The sequence below is a fragment of the Polyodon spathula genome, chromosome 22 (assembly GCF_017654505.1).
Source record: "Polyodon spathula isolate WHYD16114869_AA chromosome 22, ASM1765450v1, whole genome shotgun sequence".
Classification (NCBI taxonomy): Eukaryota; Metazoa; Chordata; class Actinopteri; order Acipenseriformes; family Polyodontidae; genus Polyodon; species Polyodon spathula.
This window is the reverse complement of record NC_054555.1, coordinates 22,490,192-22,507,515: the sequence shown is the minus strand read 5'-3', so window position 1 is coordinate 22,507,515 and position 17,324 is coordinate 22,490,192. Positions and strand designations below refer to the sequence as shown.

The window sequence follows — 17,324 nt, the reverse complement described above, 5'->3', positions numbered from 1 at the left end:
AATTAAAATTAAGACAAGCTCAAGCTCTTTATTCAATCACCAGAGGATTTCCAAAGTCTTCACATGCTTTCTTGTTCTTAGTTTCAGTTACATTTTCTTTAACTTCATGGTGTAGCAACTTATGAATAAAACATAAAATAATCATTTTGGTCTTTCGCAGAGGAAAAAAAAGAAACTTGCTCTGCACTGTAAGATAACTGTCAGCATCTATCCATATCAAAGTCTAAGAGACTTAAGATATGCTTAAAATAATGCAGTGAAAAGCAGTTTAGAAAAGATGACTTTTCTACCAGTCTGACATCAAAGAAAGGACAGAAACTACTGTAAATATTCTGCATTAATAACTTGTGCTCTGAAAAGCCAGTTTCCCAGTGAACTTCTCTACATTGAAACAGTTATATTGGACATGAAAGCTTATGTAAAAGGTAGAGCTAATTTACTGATGTTGTTAACTGAACTGATTGTTACCAATGCTCCAACAACTGATTTCTAGCACCCCTGTTCATTAGTAAGCTATGTCATCATCCCCAAATTGTCCAGTAATTCAGAAGACTTACCTTCATGCTCCTTGTCATCTCATTTAGGAAGTGACCTATTCTTTACTAACTAGCAAAAGGAATGTACTGGATAATTCTAAGCAGTCTATTACACAGACGGAAACCTTATTTGAGTATTGAATTGTAAAAAAAAAAAGTGGTTTTAGATAAATGTTTTTACTGAAGCTTCTAATGCTGTAGAAATGTTCTTTCTGACAAACACAAGTCTCAGAAACAAGTCAAATCTTTATTTTTAAAAACAAACAAAAAAAAAAAAACACATGTAAAAGATACACAATAAGAGAAAAAAAACTGAAAATGGAAATCCATAACAAAGAACTTATTTATTTTTGTACTGAATTCCTTCTCCGGCACAAAAGAAAACATATTATATAGAGTTTGCTTTGTGGATATACTTGTCCACAATTTCCCTCAGTTGCTCAAGGGGGTCTTCCTTAATTACATCCTGGTAATCTCTATCAACCCTTTTGTGATGGTCCTGCAGAAATTTCTGGAAAGAAATATTCACCATTTTGAGCTTTGTGTACAGCAGAGATATACAATACTGCTTGATTTATTTATTTATTTTTTTTAATTGACTTTTTAAATTCTAAAGTCTACAAACTATATGGAAGAACTAGGATTTCTGAAAAGCCTTCCAATTTGAATATTTCCCCACTGACGAAACCCACTAAGTTCAGTAGGACTGAAGATCAACTGACGAACTCTGTTCACACAGTCATGCCAATGGTCTCCTTTCACCTGTTGAACTTAAGCAACAAATGTGGCTAAGCAAGTCCCAGTCTCTGCCTAACCCAGGAGTGCAAAGACCAATGCAGAGCTCTGTGTATTTCCCCACAGGAAATTCACCATGAACAAGATTCAAACTTATACTCAATGCAGTAGTGCTTTTACTAGGTGAGCCTTCACACTAAAATGTATTTTATACATTTATAGACACCAGAGTAAACCTCAGATCTAAATTACTGTAAGCAGACCAAGCTTTGTTTTAATCCCTCTCCGTTTAACTTGTTCAGCAATAGTAGCTCATAAGATTCAACTAACTGATGCAGAACACTTCCTTAACTTCACTGCAGATTTTCACTAAACTGCCCTGAGGTATTAGAAGCGGTAACTACTTCAGAATGGTCTTGTATCCCTCCCATGTAGCCCTGCACCATACAGACAATGTTCTGGAGGGAGTTTAATTATTCTAACCCTGCACTCGCTTTGACTGTAGGTATACCAGACACTATCCCAACAGATTAAATAAAACTGGTTTACCTCCACAAGCGACACATGGTTTGTTACGATGTCAAGGACGCTGCTCAGGTTATTTGCCACAATTCTGCGCTCTTCGCTAGTCTCCTGCAACACTAGATGGTACCTGAAACAAACAAGTAAAGTAACTCATTAGTATTTTTTGTTCAGTCGCACAAACTACAGTGATTATAAAAATTAGGCAATTATGGTGTAGTCTTCATTGATGGAACAGAAAGCATTAAGCCTGGAACACAGACATGTTGCGGCATTGCTGGGCATTTTAACAGTGTAATACCGCTAGTCCACACCCGAGCACACACAAGCAGTACGCGACTGACTTCTTATAATACTGCAAAAAAATGTAAATGGCACAGTAGTTGTCAGTACCACACTGTACGCTATGTACTCAAAATATAATTTACATATATGGCCCAAAGTTTTGCATCACTTAGAATTTGGCGACAATTAAACAAACCTATATGAACATAATTTCAATATTTTAATTTATCATGTAATCAAAGAAACAATATTGCAAAAGTCTACTGGAAACCACAACAGTAGTACAGTATTTCTTGTTAGATTTTGAAATGTCACTTTTTTTTTTTTTTTGGAAAACTGCAAAGTGATATGCAATTCAATATGCTAACTTAACACTATTCAGCAGTTTCATTTGAACTTCTGAAACATACTTAATTCTATAGGGTGTGATGCTATCAAAGTTTATCAAAGCTGTTATTTATATGCAGTTGTATGAAATGAGCGACCAACTTAAAGAACTTAGTTCTTCTTTAACTTAGTGGTTAAAGAAATGGGCTCGTAACCAGGAGGTCCCCGGTTCAAATCCCAGCTCAACCACTGACTCATTGTGTGACCCACAGCAAGTCACTTAACCTGCTTGTGCTACGTCTTTCGGGCGAGACGTCGTAAGTGACTCTGCAGCTAATGCATAGTTCACACACCCTAGTCTCGTACCTTCTAAAGCACTTTGTGATGGCAGTCTTATGAAAGGCGCTATATAAAAATAGATTATTATTATTAAAGAAACATAATACGTTGCTGACAGTAAATAGCCTACAACTGGTGTTAGAAAATATATCATTTTACAGCCAGTTATTTAGTAAAAATAGTAGTGAACTACAGAAATGATATTTAAAAAACAGAAAAAAAAAAATCAAATGATAACCGTATCAAATTGTCTACAGGAAGCCTGCTTATCAGGAATGATGTATAAAATACTGACCCATCTGTCCTATGAAATATGGGAGGGATTAGACACTTCTAAGGGCTTGGACACCTCTGTAGAAAGATTTGATTTGAGCGGCACCACTTGGTGTCACAGTGGGACTAGCGGTATCGCCCCACACTGATCTGTCTAACACCATATTAAAGCAATGGCAAGTAAACAGGCAGCAAAATGCCAGCGTACCGTGCCTGTCTGTTCCGGGCTTTAATTCCACAAATGTAATGAAGATTAAACTATGTAATTAAAACAGAGCTCTCTATTTAGTAGGGTTATTGCGATACAGATTCCTGAATTCTAATCTTTTTCTGTATTAAATGTTATGGACATGGGTGCAAATGATCTTTTCTTTAAATATCCAAATATTAATTCAATGACACACTCACAATACAAGGGGTTGTTCTTTCCAGTAAATGATTCAATATATACATTTTGACCGACTGTCTGTATAATTGTGACCTGACTATTTTATTTTTTAGTCAACAACACTGAATTAAAGTATATTTGGTGTTTAAGTTGTTTTAGAGTCTGGACATGTAACTTGTACTAAACTAAAATTGTGTACAGATTTAAACTTGACATCCCCTACATAAGACTGATACAGGACTGCCTGGAAAATACCTAAACCTGTGTTAATCGTCATACAGTCAATTTAAAATTAAAGTTAGTTATACTACGATTCTCCTCCAATTGCATGCAGATCAATCAGTCTTCTTAGCATACCTTAACATTTTGTAAATATATCCTCCAGAGTTGTAACAAGTCACCAAAATTGGGACTTGAGTTGAGGCATTGGGGAGTAAAGCCTCGAGATGAGTCTTTGACATGTCAAGCTCGAGTCACCAATCTGACTCGAGTTGCTTGGAGTCATTAGTCCTGACCAGAGGTGCCGTGGCTCAAGAAATGACAATAACGCCGTCCTTAAGAAACGCACATTCAAATTCATAACACCTTTATTTGAAAGAGTATTGTACGTACTAGTGATAGATGTTTACATGCACGTATTCTACATCATATACAAAAGCAATAGTATGTACAGAAAAATTAATTAAAAGGCAAATCGCAGGACAAATACTAAATAATAATAAAAAAAACCTATATATGTTGTTATGGTTTTGCATTTAAATGGTTTAAAAAACAAACAAATTAAAAAGGCATTCATGAGGAATCCAGAAGGACGACATGGATTAAAAAATAAAATAAAATACGCACCCCAACACAAACATTGGTTTGACCCACGGTCTGCACTATTACCATCGATGTGTAACAAAAAACACTGGTAAAACGATTAATTAAAAGCTTAGGCTAGGTAGTTGTTACCTTAGTATGTTTTTATTCTCTTAATTAAAATGATATTCATTGAAAAAGGCAAGAGAACCAGATCTTTCTTTTGTTATTGTTTTGGTTTAATATAATATAGCAACTAATGTTCTTATTTAAATAGGCTACAATATATTTTTTTCATTAAAGTTGTTGTTCTTTGTTGAAGTGAATGTTCAGCTTTCATATTTTGTTGTGTACTACTCATTTAATCAAACCAAGAAGTGTAAGAAGCTGCTTGTATCATTCATGACATTTCTCAAATCAAGTAAGCTTATTTGTGTATAAAAAAATGACAATAGAGTTGCAACCAGTGTCATCTTACATACAGGCCCTCAGCCGAGATTGTAAAGTAATTTAAAAGTAGGCTACAAACATGGCAGTGCACTGTCTCTAGCGCGCACGCAAGAACTTGCAGACATGACACAACTGTGTTGAGAAATTAAAAATAAAGCATTTTGACATTTTTTAAATAGGAGGTATAGGGAATACGCCTAGAGCTTCCGGGGCTGTGCACAAACTAAACACTGGTTCTGACAGTTCAAACTACCTTGATTTAATCAGATTAGTTTTACAGGAGATTAGCAATCTATACATCTATATAGATGTTAAATACAAAATTAGAATACACAATAATATGGCCCCATACTATACTTGCCCCACTTATGTTCACCATTAAAAGTCCATGGTTTGTTTCATCTTTCCATTTGAGTGAATTTGATTCCTTGATCTATTTATAAGCAAATTTTGCCACTGTGTTAGGTCTGTTAATTAGGTAAAAGTGTTGGTCCCATGTTTCTGAAAAAAGATCCCAGAAATTTGATATGTACAAAAAGCTTATTTCTCTCAAATTTTGTCATTGTCATTACAATGCGGCTGCTTGTTTCTCTCCCCAACAACTCTCCATGTCATGATGTTGTTGTTTTGTTTTTTTCGTGTGTGACAACTCAAAAATTACTGTTTTCCTCAGCATTTTCTGCGATCAGAAATCTGTCTTTGCTTCTTGCCTACACATTTTGATTCCAGGGCTCCCTGCTGCTTGTGACATTATGATCACAGAATGGTCCTACAGGCTGCAAAGGTGTTTTTTATTTCATTAGCAATGGTCTTAGCAACCATGGCAGGAACCTGTTTATGTGCAAAATGACAAGATGACTGCGTGTGTTAGAGAGGAGCTGCATGTATTGAAAATGAAAAGTTTGTTTTGATAAAGATAATGACTGTCAGATGGAGACTTTTTTGCATAAGTGTAGTCACGTCTTTTTAGCAGGGAGTCAATTAGAGTTATTTGATGGCAATGAAAAAATTGCGACTTGATTCCGAGTCGAGTCATTACAACTCTGATATCCGCTAACAAGTTGTGCACAATCCTCTTTCCAAACTATAGCCACTTATAAAATAGCCATACAAGATAAGCATGACTGCATATACATCCAGTATAAAAACAGCTGAGAGAAAACAAATACTTCTGATAGACAGAACGTATGCAATAGAATATTTTCCTTACTCTTGCCGAGTTGCTTTTAACTGTTCCACAGCTTCATCGTAACCGTCAGTAACTTTCTTCTCCAAAAGCTTCTTATGACTCTCCAAGGAATCCAGTTCAGTCGACCACTTGTGCTCCTCACGCTCTGCCTCCTGCAAGCCAGCAAACACAACCACGTTACAAACAGCAAAGACTGTGACTGGGATCAGGAGATGTCCACAACTTTGTTTGGTTAATCAATGTATTTCTGTAAATAAAATATTGCAATATAACTCCCATATATAATTAAAAGAGAAGGTCATTTTTCAGAGACATTCTTCTTTAGGCATTGGTTAGATTGGTGATTGTGGTTTGGATGATGATCTTTAGCACAAACTATGGTTTCAGAACCTTGGATAGCTCCCACCTGTTCTAGCCTATTTTTGCCATCACAGTTTTTGTACATTGTTAATATTGCACTGGGCACCCGTTTAGGATAGCATATCATGGTTTGATTCTCCTTGAGACTTACATGCAGTTCTTGTTCCAGCTGCTCGTCCAACTTTCGTAGCTGCTCTTTCAGCAGCTTCAAGTCATTTGCTTTGTCAGCAATCATGGAGCTCACCTTAATTAAACAGAGGTCACTATAAAATGATATGGAGTAAAAATACTCACATTTGTTATGAATGCTTTTCAAACATTAAGCAAGGAATAGCTCTCCTTATATTTTGGCTTTTATCACATGGGCTATTGGGAAAGTGAAACTCTGCTAGACTAAAATCTTAATTACTTTGATAAAGCATTCAAATATTGTATTATACTTAACTAAATAGTAAATACAAAATCAAGCTGAAGTACTTAAAACAACCCCTCTTGATTTATATATATTTTTTTATATTTACCCCATTATAGAAAAAACAAGTCAAACTGCAATCAGACAAAAATAACTTGGCAATAAATCAAACCTTAAACATCAATTAAATATCTGTTACCTGCTCCGAGGTCTCCACCATGCTTAGTTTCTGGGGGACCAGTTTATTGATCTCCTCTTCCACTTGAGCAATCATATTCATCAGGGGAGTCTAATTTAAACAATTAATAAATTGGAGTAATGCGTAAGCACTGTGGAAAGCCTTTCAATTTAATTAGTTTTTTGCACCAAAATATGATAAAAATTGCAGAATCAATACACTTTGCAAACAAATGTTGAGTAGACTGTCAAATAAAATAAATCAACATACATGAATTTGATTTTTGTAATGACCGATTCTGGATGGACCACACTCCATGGTAAATTTGATTTCAAAGTCATGGCCACAGGCATTTTCAGCTGATGCTGGGATGAGTTTAAGCTTTCTGGCAAGTGTGTGATACTTTGCTAGTTCGGCTTCCACCTTAAGAGAAAACAAAAAATAAAAACAATTTTACCTATAAAACCAGTACATTAATATTCTGAAGGTATATTAACTAACAGAAACAGCTACCCACACTGGATTGGTACTTCAAGACTTGTTGGATATAAGGAGATAACAGTGGAGTTTTATTTGCAATACTAGAAAAAACACCTGATCTGGATAAATCTGATGATTTTAGTTTGACACTTAAAATGCCATTTATTTTCCCCAATTTTAGAATGTCAACGTATACTCTCTCAATGTAGTAGTTCCAAACAGCTTAGTAGGGTCTTCTGAAGCACTGTGAGGAGAAACAGTCCCAAACCCTGACCCCTGACTATTTGATTTAACTGGAGTTAACACATTATTAAAATAAACTGGATAGCACCCATTTAAAAACAAACCACATCTGTAGATTACAGAAATGTGTAAATATGAAATCAGTGATTCTGATGTGAAATTGACAAGTTCCTTTCTACTTTAAAAAAAAAAATGAGAATGCCCTTTAATAGCTAGGCTGCTAATATTACAGATGGCTGCAACTGGACAAGGTGGTGTAAAGAATACATTAAAATAAATAAAACATACAGCTTCTTTAGACTTTGCAAGGGCGATTTCCTCATTCCACATATGGTGCTCAGCTTCTGCAAGACTTTTGTTCAGGTTTGTAATTGTTTGTTGCAGTTCATTTCTTTCATGGTTTATTCTCTCTATATCAGCTTGAGAGAATTTCTGGTTTTCAAAGATGTGTTGCAGTCGTCCATTTTCTTGTTTTAAAGCTTCAACCTGCAATCCTGGAAACAGACATGTGTAAGATTGTTTTTCACCAGACAAATCTTAATGTGTGAACCAGCCCATAGGTACAAAACTACCACCCAGTACAAAAACTAGTGTTATTATAACAAAGATGACTACCTTTAACAAAACAAAACAAAAATATCCAAAAATAGATATTGTAATGTTTTATACGGTAATGTGATGTGGTGCCATATAATTATACTCCCAAGGGATTTATTTTCTGAAATACAGTACAAATTATATGTTTTTCACCAACTGTAATTCAAAATGAAAAATGTAACTGAGTTTTGAAAGACTATTCAAAAACATACAAAAAACACAAATTCCACAAAGAACTTACATATATATATATATATAACACATACACACACACACAATATATAATTTTAAAGACGCCATGATGGGAATGTCTCATCATAAAATAAAAATAAAATTAATTGAATGATTTAGTTACTTTTCTTTAATAACAAGTGACGTTGCAATTGAGATAAGGTGTGTGGGAGAAGGTTTTCTCTGTTAAAGTTCAAAATATTTAAACTTGAAAAGCAACAATACCTGCCCCATCCAACTCCTCTGAGACTGCAATCACTTTTTGCTCCAGGTTGCTTTTGAAAGACTCCAGATTATTGCGGTAACTTTGGTACTTCTGTAAATCTGTCTGTAGTTGAAGTTTTTCTGACTTTTTTGTCATTAATCTGTCCTGTTGAAATAAACAAAAAGATATAAAAAAAACATCTTATTTTAATTGGTTCAAATGTTTATACTGAACAGGGGAACACTAATCCAATTATCGTTATCCTTAAAAAAAAAAAAAAAAAAAAAAACATTCATTCAAATAATGGAGACGTAAATCCTGACAATTGCTGATTTTGATAATAGAAACCCCCAGATTCCGATACTCTCAATAACTTGGGAAACAAAATATTTGTTGAGTTTTAAAAAAAAATGTACTTACTTGTTGACTCTCTTTTTCCAGTCTTTCCACCTCATCAGTCAGAATTTTGTATTTTTCTGCCAGCGATTCCAAATGGGCTTCATCAACATTATAAAGATCCTCTGCAAAACCATACAAATCCTACACATGACTTGAATGTATACTGCACTGATACATTTCCAATTGATAGCAGGATCGTGGATTCTCATTGTTTACTGACTTTCTGCAGATATTACAGTAGGCTTTATTTAGGCTGCATCTTTTCTTAAAGTGAACACCTTAAGTGTAACGAAAATGACACTAACAAAAGATCCAGTTTAGTTTGAAAGATGCAATTTTACCCATACAGGAGGAACTGCTTTTAGCAAAAACATAACATTTCTCTGGATAGATCAAAAATAAATGTATGCTTTTAGTTTTTGCAGCTCATTGCGCAACATTAAAATCAACAGAAATCACTGTTAACAAGATCGCTTAAAAAAAAAAAAAAAAAAAAAAAAAAAAAAAAAAGAATTTTGGGTTAATAGGGATTGACTTTCAGTCTTTAAAAATCATTTTATTTATTTATTTATTTATTTTTTGAGTATGTACAGCTATGGCCAAAAGTTTTGCACCACTTAGGACTTTAGGCTTTAGACAGAATTAAAAATGTATATATTATATTACATTACATTACACACACACGCCTCTGGAAAAAATTGAGACCACTTCAAAATTATCAGTTCCTCTAGTTTTACTATTTATAGGTATGCGTTTGGGTAAAATGAACATTTTTGTTTTATTCTATAAACTACCGACAACATTTCAGAGCAGAGCAGAAGGAAGCAAGTTTTCTTCCAGGACAACCTTGTACTTGGCTTGAGTCATGCGCCCTTCACAAAGACAAATCTGCCCGATTCCAGCCTTGCTGAAGCCAATTTTCAGCTTTGCCCAACACCTGGTCGTCTAATGGTTAGATGGAGACCTGGAGAGGCCTACAAGCCAGTGTCTCGCACCCACTGCAAAATGTGGTGGAGGATCAGTGATGATCTGGGGCTGCTTCAGCAAGGCTGGAATCTGGCAGCTTTGGCATGAATCAAGCCAAGTACAAGGTTGTCCTGGAAGAAAACTTGCTTCCTTCTGCTCTGACAATGTTCCCCAACTCTGAGGATTGGTTTTTCCAGCAGGACAATGCTCCATGCCACACAGCCAGGTCAATCAAGGTGTGGATGGAGGACCACCAGATCAAGACCCCGTCATGGCCAGCCCAATCTCCAGATCTGAACCCCATTGAATACCTCTGGAATGTGATCAAGAGGAAGATGGATAGTCACAAGCCATCAAACAAAGCAGAGCTGCTTGAATTTTTGCGCCAGGAGTGGCATAAAGTCACCCAACATCAATGTGAAAGACTGGTGGAGAGCATGCCAAGACGCATGAATCAGGGTTATTCCACCAAATATTGATTTCTGAACTCTTCCCAAGTTAAAACATTAGTATTGTGTTGTTTAAAAATGAATATGAACTTATTGTCTTTGCATTATTCGAGGTCTGACAACACTGCATCTTTTTTGTTATTTTAACCAGTTGTCATTTTCTGCAAATAAATGCTCTAAATGACAATATTTTAATTTGGAATTTGGGAGAAATGTTGTCAGTAGTTTATAGAATAAAACAAAAATGTTCATTTTACCCAAACACATACCTATAAATAGTAAAACCAGAGAAACTGATAATTTTGCAGTGGTCTCAATTTTTTTCAAAGCTGTATGTATATGTGTGTGTGTGTGTGTATATATTATATTATATTATATTATATATATATAGCTCAAAGAGCCAGCTGCCCAACGTTTCGCTATGTAATTATATACACACACACATATAATTTGAAATCTTTTATTTAACAATTTATTTTATGAAACTACAAAATGATATCGCTAAAGCCTACCTGAAGCTATAACTGTAGTACAGTATTTGCTGTTAGATTTCTAAACTTCACATTTTTCCATTTGTCAGTTTTCCATTAAGCATATGAACAACTGCAAAGTGGTATGTAATCCAATGTTACCGTAACATTATTCAGCAGGTTTCAGTCGACTATGAACCAAAATGAGATCATTTCACAGGGTGATGCAAAACTTTTGGCCATAGCTATACTGTGATATGTTATCAAAAAGTTAAGAAAAACTTTAAAAATATGTAATTGTTTCATGACAAAAAAAAAAAAAACACCCCCCCCAAAAAAATCTAATAATAATAATAACAACAACAACTGTGTTTAGTTGACCTAGTTTGTAAATTTCAGTGTTAAGATATAGCTTTAGGAGACCTGTGTTGTAAATAGAAATACTTTATATGTAGATGGAGTTATATACCTTGGGGTTTCATGGCTTTCTCTTGATAGATAAAATATACATAAATATGCGTCTTCTAAAACATGTGCACCCATCTGCAGTAATATTACTGGCTCTGCAAAACTGCAGGCACCCTAATTCCTTGCACTGACTGGATTTAATCTGGATTGGTTTGGTATATTTTGCTGTTCTTAGGATACATACTCAATTTAGGTAAGAACTCTGCATCTTCCTCTTCAAAGGTGTCAGCTCCTTGCATAAAGCGATCATAGCATTTGGAAGTGTAAGAAATAAACAGCTGCAAAACAAAAAAAAAGAGAGGTGGAAATAAACAGGTCAAAACACTCAAACGTAATATATATAGATATATATATTATATACCTATATATATATATATATATATATATATATATATATATATATATATATAGCCCCCCCTAGTACTGTATGTGATATTTAAATTAAATATGATGCAGTGTTAGTTATCCAGACTGGTTTACACACATACAATATTATTCAAAAACACAAAAACAGTCCGATACATTCTGAGGTGTATATAAACATACAATGTGAGCAAAGTATGAGTTGGATTCCAGATCGACCTCCATAACACAGAGGCTCAATACACTTTCATTCACAGGGGTTGGTTACTGTAAGCAAAGTATATAATTCAACGCAGTACCTTATTAAATTCAATTCCGTCCTCTGTTTCAATCCCACCATCAGAGAAATCTGGAAACAGTAAGTCTTGTTCCCTCATGGTATCAAATAGCTGCAGAAATAGATGAATTAGGCAATTTCTACTAGTATGTTACTAACATAAGTATGATGTGCAGTACAACTGAGATCTACTGGCTTTAGTAACCCGAGGCTGCCATTTATAAAGTAATTCTGTCTAATAGCATACAGCACCACTCACCTTCACACTGTCTATCAGCCAAATCAATGCTCCCAGTATTTGTGGCCAAGTGTGAGGAGCTCCAATGGAGTACATGGAACTTTTCGAAATAGGAAATGGATATCTGCAATGAAAGGGGAACAAATGTATTTTAACAATTTTAAATATTTAATATTCACCAGTTTTAAATTGAATGGAAAAATTTGTCTATAAGAGAGCAACAAAAAAATTGGAGTGTCATAAGGGTATGTTCTAATGAGTGCATAACATTGCAAGACAAAACCAACACCAAAGACCTATATTTTAAATTTAACCTGAACAAGATTGTCAGACACATCAGCTTTGAATTATAATTGGGGCTTGTTTTTCATTTATGAAATTATTTCTGTGCTTATTTTTAACTATTTGAATTTTATGTAAATCTTTTCTCTTTTCGGGGCTTTCGCTATTTATACTGTATGAAATCATTGTTTTCGGTCACTTTCCAAATGCTTGGGCGTTTTTTTTTTTTTTTTTGTTTTGGTCAAAATATGTATAGTAGTAACTCGACAGTGCTTGCACACTTAAGTTGTACCTTCTTTCCTTTGCTGTCTTCCACAACTAAATCCTTATGGTCACAGGCACATTTTTTTTTTTTTTTTTTTTTTTTTAACTTTGCCACAATTTGCAATTCTCTTTTAAATCCTCCATATTTTAACTGTAACACAACTTTAAATCCCTAATTATAATCATGTTTTTAAATCTCGCAGGAGTCGCCAATAAAAATTTAGAAATGTGCTGCCACTCAATAGTTGTTGTATATATCATAGATTTGTTTTGAATACTTTAAACCTACAAGTCAGGAAGGAGCGACATTGTCCAGCTGCAGTGGGAAAGTTTTTTTTTTTTTTTTTCTTTAAATGGGAAAGAGGTGAATGTGAATTGCATAACCATTTCCACCTTTTTTCCCCTGGTGTTTATTGGCCAAGCACAGATTTCATTATTTTTTTTGTATCAGGGGTGTTTTATCATTTAAAACCAAAAAACAGAAGCCCCAAAAATTAGATCTACCTTCACTCAGTTGGAGAAATAGTCCAATGCCTCTCTCTTACCCCAGGTCTTTAAGAATTCTTGGAATCTCTTCCTCAATTTTTGAAGTTGGCATTTGGAAAGTTGGATCCAGGAAACTGTATATGAAGGAGAAGATCTTCAGAAACTCCTTGGAGGTAGGTGACTGCAAAGATTTCACTGTAACTGGACTAGGGAAACCATTCTCTCCAAGATACTAGGAGAAAGACAGGATGTTTCAGGGAATTGTTTAACACTCCCATTGCACAGCAAACTGAGGTTTTCCTGTACAAAAGGTACATGCTCAAACTGCTCTGCAATGGGTGTCAAATTATATAAGGCTTCATCAACTAATGATTTTTTTAAAACCAGTTGCAAAAATAAATAAATAAAAGCTAGAAATGAAGGATTGTTTTCCTTTACCTCACACAGCTGTCTTATGCACTGCTGGACAAAGGATTTATCATGGAGGGGACGTGGATCTTTGATTTTCTCAGCGCCTCCAAAACCACCAAAAGTGCTGTTACGAGACATTCCTGCACCACTTGCCCTAAAATAAGATATGTGTTTACATACATACATACACTTATGGTTTACTTAAAATTAATTCCAACAGCTTGAGGATGTTTGCAATTCTGAAGGATTGTGAATTATGCTGCCCTGGTAATGAGGACATCATACCCTATACAGTAGCTGCCATTTTATATTTCATCATTACAGACAGTCATGTTAGGCAGTGACCAATCAACTTTTGGCACCACTTGTACTGTATTGCAGTAGGTAGTTTAAAGCTCCAACCCTCACATGACTTTCTGGAATGAGGACATCATGGACATTTCATAATTCAGCTTCATGGTGTACATTAATCCACTGTATTGCCGGAGATTGAGATGCCTTGTATATTTACTTTTTATGCAGAATCCCCCTACCCACATCTCATCAAATTCCAAGTAAAACACAGTACTACATAATAGTCAGGAACAGTGAAGTAAGTCTCTCTCAGTCTCAGAAGTGCCCTTTTCTCATAACTGTAATTTGTAGTTACCTTTTCCCAAAGAAACTGGTTCTTCTTTCCTTCGTTCCAGACTGGGGTTTTGCTATGTTCAACTTCCCAAAGCCTGGGCCCTTGCTGCTTGAGATAAATTATCACATAAGAAGATTAAAGTTCCTCTTGTAAACAAATGTCCCATCCAATTGGCAATAGTTGTGTGAAAAAACAAGGATTTAATTTTTTTTGATATATTGTAAAGGAAGAACTCCCTAAATTACTTGGACCCTCCCATCTGATTTATGAAATCCTAGGAGAGACAATGGTTGAGTCTAGTTCCCATAAGAGGAAAGAAACTTTGAGAATCATTTTTAGGTAACCTGCAGTCTGGGGGAGGAGTCAAGATCAATGAATTCAGCAGATTTGTAAAATGATAAAATTAAGTTAACTGTTTCGGGAACTAGCCATTGCCATTAAACTTTTACATTTTTTAAAAGTTTTATTTCATTCCTACATTATCCTATTGGGTTGCAAGTGCCATGCGCCTTCTGTTGGCAGACAGAACAAGGCAACTGTTTCCTAAAACCAGAGAAACAATTCACTATATTAAAAACGACAGACACGTAAGAAATTGTTACTCCTCTCTACTGTATTAAACCTCAGGTGATACTTATTAATCCTGTGATAAGTATAATATGAGCAGATTTTGCAGAGGCCTGACTGCTCAAACTCCAGGCACCTGTCATTTCAATAACATACATAAACAAGGGGAGTTCTGAAACCCAGAACTGTGTGCTGGAATAGTGTGGGTTTCTAAAATCCACAACAATTTATATTTTTAAAACCTAAAACCTGTTCTCTATCCCTCAATCTCTGATCCAAGTTTTCATGGGGAAAAGAGAAAGTCTTGATCTGAAGCATTTTAAACTGTAGAAAAATATACATTTTTGTGTAAAAACCCAACTGAAAATATTATGACCAAAAAGATTCTCAATTCTCAATTCTATGACAAGTCAAACAAAGGTCAAGGAAAGATAACTCAAAATTAGATAAGTATGGTAATCTAATAAACTACTTAAGGCCAAAAAAATAAAACATCTGGCTCGGGTTACCCAACCATCCCAATTTTTTCACCGGACCCTAAATATTTTGTGATAACGGGCAACATTTTTCGAAATCAATCTGAAAAATTGATCAGTGTGCACGGCATTGTTTTCGCTCATGTCTAAATCACATGTAACATGACAATATTAATAATGCACAAAACTCAATTTATGTAGGAATTTTAAAACTAAAACTATGGACTTGCTTCACTTAACTGTTAATGAATTGCCAGATCTTTTTTGTTACTTTCTGAATTCCATCAAAATTACAATTATTGCAGATTTGTTATTTTTAATAGGACATATCTTTCTTTTTTCCCTCTACTACAAAATTACTTTGCCTAATACATGTATCTGTGCCCATATTTGTTTATTTTCCAAATAACACTGAAATTATTCTATTACTTTGCCTCTGGTATTTTTTATTTTTATTTTATTTAAGTTACCTGGTGCTGAACCAGTGGCTTTTCTTAACACTCACCTCTGCGGAGTAGCTAGGCTCATTCTGCCATTGTCAGTTACCCTCATCGGCAGCAGAGACTGCCGGCTACTTGAAGCCCGATTCATCTTCCTGGGAAGAAAACATTTGATTTAAACTACGGTCAGAGTCAAACACGTTAACTATCACTCCTGTTAATGTCACCTTTCTCTTATTACTGAATCGCCATCTGAAAATGCCCTGGACAGAATATAATGGGAGTCACTGGGGACAAGCGTGTGATATGTGATATCACTTTGGACATATCATGGGTTAAGATCACTCACATTTAACAGTAATACAACTCATTTCCACCCACTAAATAACACTTTGGGAAATAAAACACATAAGATTATAAGGTTTATATACAAGTTATTTGCTGTATAGTAGTCAATTTGTTTAAAAAAGTACAGTATAAAATATATCTTGCAGAACACGGCAGTTTTTTTTTTTTACAGTTTTCTTATTTGTATGTACAGCGTAACAGACAGTATAAAATCACAGCAAACCACTAATTTGTTGCAAAAATGTTTATGCTTATTTGTAAACTCCTGATAGTCAGCTCTGCCAACACTGTCACAATTTATGCTTAGTCCCTTTGAAATTATAAAAGGGGTTTGACTATTTATAAACTGCTTCAATCAAGCTTGCACTGTGTTTTCAGTTCACGTGTATCCTGTCATCTTAATATTATCCAGACCTGATCATAAAAATAAAAATAAAAAATTGACTGCACATTTCCGAATCCTTCTAAGAAAGTCCCCAGTGTTATTTTATTAAAATGCCCAAAGATAACAATAAAACATTAAGATAATTCATGCTTTATTTAAGCAATTGCTCAACCGGTAGCTCTGGCAATAGTGACAAACTAAAGCCGGATTTTTTATTTATTTATTTATTTTTTTAGATTAAGCGATTTTTTAAAAATACTTTTAGGTCACTAGTAATTTACAGTTATGCCCAAATACCCCGTTTATAATATACATCTTAGAAAAGAACAATAAAAAGGAAACCACTAACAGGTGAAGTTTTCAACATTAGCTTACATTTGTTAATGACGTACTGTGTAATCAGTCGCACAGCTGGCACATATTACCAACTGGTAGCGCACTACAAGAATTACAAAATAAAATAATAATAATAAAAAAATATATGAATAAAAATCTCCTTAAACAAACTCTGACATTTAAAAAGTCAAATGTACCTTAATTTATCAGCACTGAAGTACTGGACAGGATAACGATAAATTGAGCAGCTCTGTCAAGGCCCTTTTTTCACTAAAAACTCCTAATCGCAGTTCAAACTTCAACACACGGTGTACCGGTTCGCTAAACTTCATACAAAATCTCGTTTTGGAGATGTTATATTAACCGTGGTCACTTTACGAACACAACACAAATTAAAAACAAACTGCTTACCTTGTTTTTTATTTGTTTTCTGACTTTCGTTCTGGTTATGACGTTTCACCGATTTAAAATTTGCGCCAATATTATCAAGTAGCAAGCAACGGCCGCTACGCGATACGTG

At 34.7% G+C, this 17,324-nt stretch overlaps 1 protein-coding gene across 1 annotated transcript; it reads right to left on the bottom strand.

The window, feature by feature from the left end:
• Positions 1-857: 857 nt before the first annotated feature.
• On the bottom strand, positions 858-17,319 carry LOC121297208 (kinetochore protein NDC80 homolog). The gene is made up of 17 exons (XM_041223350.1): positions 17,216-17,319; positions 15,801-15,890; positions 14,274-14,357; positions 13,652-13,778; positions 13,273-13,445; positions 12,203-12,305; positions 11,966-12,055; positions 11,488-11,581; positions 8,972-9,072; positions 8,572-8,716; positions 7,807-8,012; positions 7,066-7,218; positions 6,817-6,906; positions 6,357-6,449; positions 5,867-5,997; positions 1,821-1,923; positions 858-1,047 (listed from the first exon to the last, which is right to left on the bottom strand). The coding sequence occupies exons 2-17, from the start codon at positions 15,884-15,886 to the stop codon at positions 925-927; spliced, it is 1,902 nt and encodes a 633-aa protein (XP_041079284.1). The 5' UTR covers positions 15,887-15,890; positions 17,216-17,319; the 3' UTR covers positions 858-924.
• Between the last annotated feature and the right edge of the window lie 5 nt (positions 17,320-17,324).